Below are 12,389 nucleotides of genomic sequence, written 5' to 3' on the forward strand. Positions count from 1 at the left end.
AGGAACAATACTTTTTATTTATTTTTTAAAAAAGCAAAACATCTGAAGATGAAATACTGTGGGGTGGTGGGTTAGTGTAAAATGTACCAAGAAGCTGATGCTTCAAAGCAACAGAATAGCAGGATAATACCCCACTCAGAAGTGTAATATTAATATGTTGCATCATGCTGTATCTAGGTTGCAGGCAACATGATTTAAAAAAGAAAATGCAGAGAGAGATTTTGTTTGTTTATTGGTATAATAATTACCTGTGTGCTGGGAAACCGCAACATTCCCACAACAAAAGCATAATCTCAGCAGATATATGACTGGTACACAAGTAGGTCTATCAATCAAAGACTTTTTACAGTACAATCCTATGTATTTCTACTCATGTCAGTTCAGTTGAGTTCAATGAGGCTTACTCTCTGGTAAGTGTGTATAGAGTTGTATCTTAAATTCCTCAGTTAACTGGATTTTAATCAATTACATTTTACTAAATATGTAGATTAGATTAGATGGGAAGGCCGTCATTTTAATCAGTCTGGCAGTCTGGAATATAACATATTCCCTCTCTGTGTTATACATTGGAGACAAAAAGGTTTACAAAACAACAGGTTCAGAATCCATCATTATAGAATTCCACTATACTGATCATCTTTCCTTATTTTTTAGTATTATTTATTACTTGTTTCTTTTAAAAGCCATGGTGACTCTTCTTGTAGTAGAAAATACTCAATATTCCACATTCACAAAAATGTGGGCGTTGGCTTACCGGGTCATTTGTGCTTCTTGCTTTTTGGCATGATTGTTATCGGCTGCATTACAGGGATGGAGAGGGACGACCACATGGTTTGAATTGAATACTTCCCCTCTAAACCTACTCTGTTCATTTCCATTGAGATAGTGCCATCTAGTGGTGGAAGATCCCACTTTTTTTTAGATATTACCACTTGAAAAGCGGTTCTTTTCATGATGGAATTTTCAACGGATGCCACAGGAGCATATGCGTGCGCAGCACATTTCATTAGGGTACGCACCCAGGGAATTATTTATTTTTAAAAGGTGAACATTTATTGAATACTCAGTAATAAGTATCATAAGCTCCAGCAGAGACCTAGTGGCTGAGGGGGTGCAGCTCCTAGCAGAGAGATTCCTTTTCGCTCCTGCTGCCAGGAGCAACGGTGCTCTCTCAGGGGCAGCAGTTCTTCAGTGCAGGGGCAGAACCGCTGGAGAGCACCCAGAGAACCATTCCCACTGCATCTGAATCCCCCTCTGGGTCCCTACTCAATGCCCCCTTAATTTGGCGCTTATTACTCAAGACATTAGGGTGTGCCTGGGCATACTAGGCACACCCCTTGTGCACACCTATGCATGAAAGACGTTCTGTTTGTTCACGACATTGTTTAATGGACCCACACATTTTTGTGAGTGGCTAATCAAAAGCATGCAATAAATTGCTCGTTTAGAGGAGCCCTGCGAGTGGTAGCTATTGTTTATTTAATTAATCTCACACTTAGAAGAAAGGGTCCCTATTTTTAGGATCCTCATAAAGGCCCCTCCATTGATTGTAATTTGATTCCTAAGAACTATGAGCAGTTTTACACTTATAGCTTAGGCCTTGCTTGCCTTTTCCTTCCTGCTGTAGCCCCACTGCTCATGAAAAACTGATCCTAATGCTCTGGGAACCCTTGGAATGATGTTATTTTTTATATATTGTTTCTTTTTAGCTTAATTGCTGCTACTCTTTTAGGGCCAAACTAGACATTATCTTGGCAATCATCTGGCCTCCACATCTGCTGAGATAATGGGGAATGGGGGAAGGGAGGCATTTGCAGAGTATATTTACCTGGCAGGAAGGAGGAGGGCTTACCTTCTCCCATATTTGCTCATCCTGCCCACTCCTCCCAATGGCTACCCAAAGCAGTTTCTCCCCAGTAGGGCTTAGTTCTTTTAGTGGACGGATTTCAACAGCTGGGAGGGCATCATTTGCCGGGGAGTGGGGGGAATCAGCGGACAGAGAAAAGGTTAAGTATCCTTTTCTGCCTACCAGTTCTGTTCGCCCTACAAAGCTTTCCCCTCCCCCTACCTTCATTACTGTTATGAGGGGAAACCCATGTTTCTTTCGTCACATCTAGTTTGTCCCTAAGTCTTGCCATCAACAACACCTCAGTTTCACTAAGGGCATCATCAGCCGAGCGTTTTATTGCACGCTCGTTACTGGGCACTCACAGATTTTCCCAGGTCCTATTCACGACGCCATTTACGTCCTGTGTGCCTCCTGCCCCTTCTAGTCTTCTTCACTCAACAAATAAAGACCCTGGTAAATGTGAATTATTTTTGAGACGGAACTTGCCACTATCTCCTGTGTGCAGAAGAAGCAGCGCGATTAAAATAGCCAACTGAATGGGCCACATGCACGTTGTTTACTTCTTCTTTCAAAAGCGGAAGTAATGAGGGACAAACGCACGGGTGGAGAAGCGACGCTAAGGAAACGCGACTTTCCCCGTGTGATGGCATTCTAAAATATGTACTTTTCCAGTACCACAAAACATTACTCCATCCTCTTACCATCTCCCATGTGATTTATTGAGATATTACTAGTTATCTGTACTTCTTTACCCCTTATCAATCTGCTCTCTTTTCATATATCTTTGTTTCTCTAGCACTTGATCTTTTAGAAAAATACAGGATAATCGCCATCCCTTGCCTCTGCACATTCACACTTTCCACCTCCTATCACTGGACTCAAATTACTACTCAAAGGTTTATCCTATCCGATCTTGCCAACTCCTTCTCTTGTGTCTTTTTCCATTTTCTCTGTGTGTCTTATTATTTAAATTTGAATTTCTCTGGTGGCAGGTCCTGTTTTTACTAATTTTTCCTATGTAGAGCAACCAACCACCTCTAGGTGTGATGTGGATGTTAATATATTAAAAGCCAAAGTAATTAAAGATAAAAGAACCTTTAATAAGTTGACATCCCGGTTAAATAATAATAAATAATAAACTTATTGCCATATGGCAGTGCAGTCCTGTACATTTCTACTCAGAAGAAGTAAGCTCCGTTGAATTCTTACTCATAGGTATAGAGCAGCCTTCCCCAACCTGGTGCCTTCCAGATGTTTTGGATAACAACTCCCAGCATTCTTGATCATTGGCCATGCTGGCTTGGGCTGATGGGAGTTGAAATCCAAAACATCTGGAGTACACCATGTTGACAAAGTAATCCTGTCTTACTTGTTGAAGTTTCAGTGGATGTTTAATGCTATAACATTTAGTCAGGTGTTCAATGGGCCCTACTCCCACATGTATAGAGTTCCAGCATTAATGTGTAATTTGTTCAACACAGCTTTTTCCCATTTTACAGAGATTTTACAAGTAACACCTAGCTTTTCCTTGTTTCAAATGTTTTTACTAGTGGTAAATTGGGAAATTGTAAAATAGGAGCATTTTAATGGTTAAGAGACAATAAGAGATATGGATTGTGAGACTAGAAACAATATGCTAAAACTAATTGATGAGGCAATTAAATATGATACCATTTTTACAGTTATTTGTAGGTATAACCAATCAAAGAAAATAATTTTACAATTATTTGTAGGTATAACCAATCAAAGAAAATTACCTGACAATGCTCCCAAAGAAAAACTTCCTTTGAATTCAGATAAGGAACTTAACAGTGGCCAACATTCAGAAACAAACAATATGCTTCCAGTAAATATTGAGGGGGAAATACGCACACCAGTGAAAAATGGTCAACATCAGCTGGCTTTGAAAGAAAAATTAACAAGGAACAATCTAATGACTCAAAACTATACTATCAGTGATGGTAAGCAATCTGTTTGATCTAAAAGCTCATATTACATGTTTTAAAGCATTAATTCATCAGTAAACAAGATAAATTGTAACACCCTTTCTCTCTTTTCCTCCACTTTTATATGAAACAGAAAGAGAGTGGCTACTTCAGATAATCCTTCATTTGAATGACTTCTGTACCCTTATAACATCTGGATTTGCAGCAATAACATCTACTACTATAAAGGTGAGATTCCTTGGCTTTCTACAACAAGTAGGGCTTTATCATGGTAATAATTGAGATACAGTAGTTACAGCTTTAGAAAAATATTTTCAACTGCCTTCCTTTGGCATTTAAAATAACTTTTAAGTTTGCATTTTCTAGGTGCACTGTTTTCCCTTTTTCTTTTTTGCTGATGGCTTCCATTGTGCCTTTCTTCATTTGAGAATAGCATTGGGCATGATCCAGAGTTTATTAACTTCTAAACTCTCATTTATTTCAGCTGGAGAATTAAGTGCATGCTTAACTCTCTCTTAAATCCTATCCATAGTATTTAAGCACTTTTAAGTTTAGCCAGAGGGACATGGGGGGGATCTACACTACTGCTTTAAAGCGCTTTATAACAGTTTTAACAACTGTTATTAGATTGTAAGCCTATGCGGCAGAGTCTTGCTATTTACTGTTTTACTCTGTACAGCACCATGTACATTGATGGTGCTATATAAATAAATAAATAAATAATAATAATAATAATAATAATAATAATAATAATAATAACTGTTGGGGCCCAGGACAGTTTTCAAAACGTTTTCAAAGTGCTTTCAGTAGTGTAGATCCCCCCCAGTTTAGAAGCACCCTTACTGTATTCAGTCCTGCAGTACCTTTCTCCCCTGTGATCAAGCTCTTGGGATTTTTTTAAGGTTTGCAGTAGAAGCCATCTGTACATAGATGGCCCCTATGGTTTCACCAAGATCTGTTTCCCTTCTCCAAAGCAATTTTGCACTTAAAGTCACCCTTTAAAAAGTATTAATAGTAATTAATTGATGGAAAAAATGATTGTACATTCAGAGCTTCTTAAAATAGAAGGGCATTTAGTCTACCTGAAGAATGGGGAAAGGGCAAGACTGGTGGTACTTCTGGATGACACTTTTAATGTGCAATTGACCTTCAAACAATGAATTTTACGAGGGCACACACACATATCTTCCATTTGTATTTTCCCACTATTTCTTCCATCCTTTTTCTTATAGTAAAAAAAAAAAAAATTAACGAAGGAAATTTGGAATAGCTGCACGATGCCTTTTGATTGGTAGCACTCCAAGCTGACCATCTATTTATTTATTTTATTTATTTATTAATTACATTTCTATACCGCCCAATAGCCGGAGCTCTCTGGGCGGTTCACAAAAATTAAAAACATTCAAAGTATAAAACAACAGTATAAAACCATACTATAAAATACAATTTAAAAGCTCAACTAGATAAAAACAGCAGCAATGCAAAATTACAAATTTAAAACACCAAGTTAAAATTTATTTATAGACTGTTGAAATGCTGGGATAATAAAAAGGTCTTCACCTGGCATCTAAAAGCATATAATGTAGGTGCCAAGCGAACCTCCTTAGGGAGCTCATTCCACAGCCGGGGTGCCACAGCAGAGAAGGCCCTCCTCCTGGTAGTCACCTGCCTCACTTCCTTTGGCAGGGGCTCACAGAGCAGGACCCCTGAGGATGACCTTAGGGTCTGGGCAGGTACATAGGGGGGGGCGTTCCTTCAGATAGCCTGGCCCCAAGCCGTTTAGGGCTTTAAATGTTAATACCAGCACTTTGTGTCAGAGTTTGATTTGCTGTTATACACACATATAATTTCACTTGCAAACCTAGGAGAAACCTGAGGGAGCTGCTGTGAGCTCTCTTTTTATATCTCTTTTCAACATTAGTGTTGAGATTCACATGGTTTTTGTGGCGCATCCTTGGTCACATGGGTATGTTATAACTTTTATGTATACACAGGTAACCAGCACAAGTCCAAGGGGCCTTTAATCAGGGGAATGGTGTATACATAGTAGGTTTATATACTATGCTCTTACTAAAATGGGCAATAGCTAAAACAGGGGAAATTAGCTCAAATGCCTGTTCAAAGTCCAAAAACACAGATTTTACTTTAACAGAGTTTTGTTCTCAAATACACATACATGCACATTTGTTACAGAAGGGGAAAATTGACTATACTCACCCATAGTGGAGTAAAACAACAACTAACATTGCCATGCGAGTAGGATGTATGTGTTATCATTCCACATCAGCTTCTGCAGCTTGTGAATCAGATAGGATAATTTTTCCAACTGACTCAATGAGTCCACCTGTTTTACTTTGGATGTTGGTAAAAGAAGCAAACAAACAAAAAACAATGTTATTTAAACCCCTCTTTAGCAGTATCTTTTAAAATACTTGCCTCAAATAATTAAACCAAGTCAGAAGGAAGAGGCTATGAAAATATACTATAAGAAAGACGTTTGTCATTAACCCCCCTTTTGCACCCCCGTTCCTTTAAATGCATAAATGTCAAAACAAGATCTCTTTCCATTTGCATATGGTACAGAAGCTCATACTATCTGGATCAGGATCTGATTAAGGAACTAGAGTTAATTTTATGCTTCTTATAGATGTTTTAAAAGTGCTTTATATGATTATGGTTCTTGGTCCACAAATGGAGACAGCAGAGGAAGAGGTAAGTGAGTAGTTAAACTTTAACTATAGTGAAAGCTAGAATTTTGGATCTACAGAGTGCCAAGCGGCTCATCTGCCACATAGACACTGTACTACATCTTATACAGGTGTTTATTTTTCTGTCGCTTTGTAGTTTTTCTTTTGATGTTTTGTATGGTATCACTTGTAAAGGTTGACAGCTGAAAAAGGTCCAACTATATATACGCTGAGGGAGAAATAACGTATCCGAACTGAATGTGTGAATCTGCAGCAGAAATTGTTATTAGAATTATGTTCTCTCTGTTTTATTTATATTGTAAACTCCCAGCCATAAATATAATTTTTCAGAGTAGGATATTCACCTTTTCTTCCTCGCCCCCCACCCCTCCAATTTCACAGGCTTAGCTTTATTGATTTCTCCTCATAGTTCTCCTGCCTTCAGCATTTCTACCCCTGAACACAAGCTAATGAGAACAACATGTGCTACAAAGAACATTACCCCAGGTATTCTAGGATCTGTAACAACCAAGGATGTATTTTTGATCCTCTAAATACAGAACAAGAACCTGGGCCTTGTTTTGTTGCTTTGTGACATTTAACTTTGAAAGGGAGATGTGCCTAGCACCCTCTGACCTTGAAACCCCATCTCCTAATTCTTCAAGAGAGCCAGTGTGGCATAGTGGTTAGAGTGTTGGACTGTGACTCAGGAGATCCGAGTTTAGTTCCCACTCACTGGGTGACTTTGGGCCAGTCACTGACTCTCAGCCTAACCTACCTCACAGGGATGTTGTAAGGATAAAATAGAGAGAAGTATTATGTAAGCTAGGGTGACCATATTTGGGAAACCAAAAAAAGAGGACACCTAGTGTGTGTGTGGGGAAGCAGCTTTCTGAGTCCTGCAGAAAGTACTTTATTCCCCCGCCACCTTAAAGAACCCGATTGGAGTGGAGGAGGGGAAAGGATTTCATTCTGCACCACCACCACCCACTCCAATTGGGGCCTTTTCTATAATGTCCACGAATGACCCACTTTCCCCTTTAAGACCTCAATTGGAGCTAGGGGTGGGAGAATGATGTGCCTCAAGAAAGCATGTCATTCCCTCCTGCCATGCTAATAGCAGCCTTAAAGGGAAAGGTGTGTCATTCCAGGACATTATTGAAAATTATAGAAAATCCCCCCTGACACCATGGAAAGAACAAAAACCAGGACAAATCTGGGGAAACCCTGACAGTTGGTCACCCTATGTAAGCTGCCTTGGGTTCCTTGCAGGAAATATACACGCACACACACGTGCCTGTACTAATTGATGAGAAGAAATTACACACATGCTCCAAGGCTCCAGATCTCTGAACCTGAAGTCTGGAACATGTCAGCCATGTTCAAGTTCAGGATGACTTACATTCAGAGTGGCTTTCAGGACAGGGAAAGTGTAGCCCGCCAAATGTTGTTGAACTGCAACTATCATCAACCCTCAGCATTGGCTGTGTTGGCTAGGGCTGATGGGAGTTGCAGTCCACTAACATCAGGAGGGCCACAAGGGGGAGAACAGAAACCTGAACTTCAGACATTACAAAGAGGTACAGAGAACAAGGAGCATGCGTTGGTTACAGTTTCTTTCCTTTCTATTCTGATTCTAAGTTTCTACCTTCCTGTTAGGATAATTAGATATATCTATATCTTGAAAGTGGGAGTCAGCCAAAGTATTGTTTCCTATATGTGAGACTGAACAAGCCTCATAGGCACTTACCTTCTCACGAAAGAAACTCCTAGTTACTAACAGCACAATCCTGTGCAGGTGTATTCTGAAATGAGCCCCAATGACTTCAATGGGATTTGCTCAAAGATAGAATTGAAGTTTAAAAGATCCACAGTTATACTGTGAATAGTTTAAACCCATCCTAAACACATTACTTGGAAGTAAATTCTGTAGAAATAGAATTAATTGAATTCCCAAGGCCAACGTAATTGCATTCCCTTCCTCCACCTGTAGCCATTATTGCTGAAGCAAAAGTTTATGTTACAGTGACAATGGCTTCCTGTGCAAAGGAAGCAGGGAAGGATTTTATCCTACTTGTATGAGGAAATCTCCAACTGATGTTACCCTCTGCTAGCTTTGAGAACATGGAACCATGAAAGAGGTTTATTTAGCAGCAATCTCGACCCATTTCCGCTTCATTTCTGTTCTGGAAAAAAAACCCTTTGTGGGATACTTCTGTGCAGCAGAGAACACTTTTCCCTAGCACCACACAACAGCACATTCTGCTTCTGTACAGGTGTTGGAGCCAGTTTCCAGCAATAGAGCAAGAGCATGGGGTTTATGCTGCTTCTGTCCAACACTACTTAGGAATACATCTAACCATGTACTGAGAAGTTCAATGTGGCATAGAATCATGGCCCCAATGCATTTAGAAAACAACAGCTGGTGAATTAAAAAGTAATAAGGCCACTTCTTAAATATAATTTTCTACTGGGACATATGACTTGGAGCAAGGACTTGTTATACAGGTTGCATGCTCTGTCATAAACCTGTTATGATAATGCTGTTATTATGCTTGGTTGCTGCCAACGCATGGTTGCTCAATTTGCATTTAAAGAAGACACTGATTAATAATTTGTCAGAAGTATGAGAAGCAGAACCGCATGTTTAAAATGGCTTTATTATTTTGACCTGTGATGAGAGGGAGAAAGCACCAATTAAAGCAAAAAGAGGGGAGATGTACTCTGTTGCTATGAAAAGTGTGTATCTTTAATGATGAATCTTAAACGCTTTTTAAGATTAATAATTAAAGATACACGCTTATCATAGCACCAGAGTACGTCTCCCCTCTTTTTGCTTTATTTTTACTTCATAAAAATAAAATAAGTGTACTCTTTAAGAACTAGTACAGAATTATAATTGTAGCCAAGCTCATAAAGCTTACGTGCATACACATAAGGTATATTTCAGCAGTTCCCTAAATGACACTACTTAAAAATACCAACAATTGTAGAGTGGCCCTTCCCTCAGGGCCAGAACGTTCTGTGAAGGAGGTTATGGTTTCAGCCATGATCTTATCCTTTAGCAGAGCAGTTAAATTTTTGTTCCCAGCCCCCATCTGTCAAGATTTTACCTTGTGAGTCCTAAGATGTGTATAATGATCCTGTGCGTACTTAGCACTGAATTCAATGGAACATACTCCCTGCTGTGGTTAAGGTTTTAGCTATAGGTCAGTCTTTTAATTATGGGATGTTTGAAGTTGCAAGCTAACATACAGGCAGTGAAACAGCATATATCATTCTTGGGAAATGCAGGCGGATGCAATAGTCAGTTTGGCAGATAACAATAGCAACATGTGTGTATAAATAGTATGGCAGGCAAATACTTTGGAGTGGAAGAGGAACAGTTCTAGAGATCCGGGACAGAATAGTGCATGTCCAAAGATAAAGCTGGGAAGGTATGGTCTCGTTTTTTGGGTGGCCAGTGGAGCCAGGCCAGTCTTCCTCCAATGGTCACAGCCTCTGATCATGGGTCTTTCTGTAAATTCAAGGGTTCCTCTGAGGGTGTTCTTTGTGGTGGTCACTGGCATCTCTGTTGCACAGTGGGGTTAGGTGTACAGACATGGTACATACAATAGCTTCCAAAGTGCAAGGTTACATAACAAATAATAGAAAGAAAAGTGATATGCTATGGATAAGTAGGGGGTAGGATGCTTTGGAAACATCCGGTACACAAATCCTTCTCTAGGGTTACCTGTTGGCAGGGTGAGATAATTCCTTTGGTACAGGGCCACTGTGGCTGGGGGTCTAGCCTTATTTTGTGACAGTGTATCTTCTGGGTGTCCTGCTTCTCAGTTGACTCAGGGTCTCCAAGAAGGCTCAGCTTCCACCTGTGGGAAAACTTGCTGGGCTTGTCTGCAGTATGGGGTTGCCTCCAGCCCCACCTTGTATTGAGGCTCTCTACCTCTTCAGGTAGGAGGAAGCAGTTTGTGTCTCTCCCTATCTGTGTATAACAGTCCTTAGCTTCCAAGCGTTCATAGATTAAAGAAGAGACATGCTTGGAAAACCCCTATTCTCCTACCTCCTCCACTGTGAAATGTTTTTGAAAACTCTTCACCCTTTTATAGGCTATATTTGTTTATTGCCCTCCACTGACTTAAAGACAAGAAGCTGATTTCGCTTTGACGGGCAGGCCCTTCAGATGTTTTGGCCTACAACTCCCATCCTCCCTTACTATTGGCTATGCTGGCTAGAGCTAATAGAAGTCGTAGGCCAAAACCTCTGGAGGACCACAAATTGCCCATCCTGGATAGAGATACACTAGAAAAGCGTAATTGCCCCACAAGATGTTATCAATAGTTGAAAATATACCTTTGCAGCTGCATTATGTGAACATGCCCAAATAGCCCTAGCGCCTTTGTGTTCAGGTACATGCATATGCACTGGAGACAAGAAACATCCATTCCCTCAGAGATTTGATTTCTAGAAGCCCTGGGGGGTGGGAGGAAGTGAAACATGAAGAACAACAATGCCAATAACTCATACTAGCAACTTTAAGTAAATACCCCCCAAAGGGCAAAATAAGGGCAGCGTTTTAGGAGGGGCTTGTTAACCCCCGTTCCGAACAATATAAACAGATACAGCAGATGGTTGCAATATTGATTGCTCTACTGGAATTGTTTGCTGTATGTCAGTCAGGTGCTTGGTTTGCAGCCTCCTTGGGGCAAGGACTACGTTCTGCTCCCATATGTACGTCTATACGTATAAAAAAAAACCAACAACGTGGCAGTACTGCTGTACAGTGGAACAACTGAAAAGGCACATGAGCCGCCTTTTGTCAGGCACAGGATTCTTTTGCAGGATCGCCGTCTCTTCCATACCTCATCTATTTATTTATTTTGCTGACGGTAGTGCTGGCGTCTTACCAAGTGTACCCTCTCTTCCGCTCCCCCCCGCAGCTATGGTTTCTCCTTGTCTCCCCCCCCTTCGTGCCCGCTAGTGGTACGTCCCGTTCGGCGGGCAGGAGTCCAGGACAGGAAGAGGCGGGATGGGCGGCGCTGCCGGCAGCTGCTGGGCCCCCCTGAGCTGAGTCGCAGTTGCTGCAGTAAGATGGCTGCTACCGGCAATACAGTTGTTGCCGAGAGCAGCCTGGGGGACGTCGTGGAGGACGCCGCCGGAGGATTCGGGCTGGGTTGGAAGGAGGGCGTTCAGCACTATTATGGGCTGGTCTTGGAGAACGCTCGGAGCGTGAGTGCGGGGAAGGGAAGGGGGCCGCCCGGAGGTAGGGGTGTTGTGTGGGCGTGGAGCCATCGGCCTCTGCCGGAGGATATCCTTGCTTTGGCTCCGTCTCCTCCTCGCTACTTAATTTCCTAAACTAGAAGTACTCCCGAGCCTGGTGTTATCTCTTGACCTGGGACATCACACTGTCCCCGTCCCAAATACTTGGGGGTGGCTCAAGCGATGGAGTTGAACTCTGCACGTGCTTAAAGGCGTACTTCATACTGCTTCACCTGTTCCTGATATTGAAAACAATTTCTAGGGCAAAGCACTGGTTAAAGTGAATCCCGTGGCCTGACTCCAAGACAATGGTGAAATGTTTCCAGGCTGGGATTAAATCTACCAGGTGCCTATGCACTGGGGGTGCTGTTGCTAGCGATGTAGCCACTAAATTTATTTATTTATAACATTTATACCCTGCCTTTTTTCATCTTGCAAAGAACCTAAGGCAGTTTACATGATCTTCCTCTCTATTTTATCCTCACAACAACCCTGTGAGGTAGGTTAAGCTGAGAGTCAGTGACTGGCCTAAAGACTGGCCTGAAGTGAGCATCATGGACGAGTGGGGAATAGAACCTGAATCTCCTGAGTTCTAGTCCAACACTCTTAACTGTTACACCACCTACTATAACAAGTAGGGTTGCCACCTTC

The 12,389-nt window shown here is 41.3% G+C and overlaps 1 protein-coding gene across 9 annotated transcripts in view; it reads left to right on the forward strand.

Annotated features, from left to right (window-relative positions):
- MIA2 (MIA SH3 domain ER export factor 2) overlaps positions 1 to 12,389 on the forward strand; it is a 61,379-nt gene that overhangs the window by 11,842 nt on the left and 37,148 nt on the right. For 3 of the 9 annotated variants that reach the window (XM_063117834.1, XM_063117835.1, XM_063117838.1), the window contains exons 5-6: positions 3,583 to 3,810; positions 3,929 to 4,023. In XM_063117834.1, the coding sequence (XP_062973904.1) occupies positions 3,583 to 3,810; positions 3,929 to 4,023 (323 nt within the window). Of the gene's footprint in view, positions 1 to 3,582; positions 3,811 to 3,928; positions 4,024 to 6,386; positions 6,508 to 11,585; positions 11,709 to 12,389 lie in introns of those variants that run through there. The other 6 variants (XM_063117841.1, XM_063117842.1, XM_063117843.1 and 3 more) reach the window with 3 other exon arrangements.

The sequence above is a fragment of the Elgaria multicarinata genome, chromosome 2 (assembly GCF_023053635.1).
Source record: "Elgaria multicarinata webbii isolate HBS135686 ecotype San Diego chromosome 2, rElgMul1.1.pri, whole genome shotgun sequence".
NCBI lineage: Eukaryota > Metazoa > Chordata > Lepidosauria > Squamata > Anguidae > Elgaria > Elgaria multicarinata.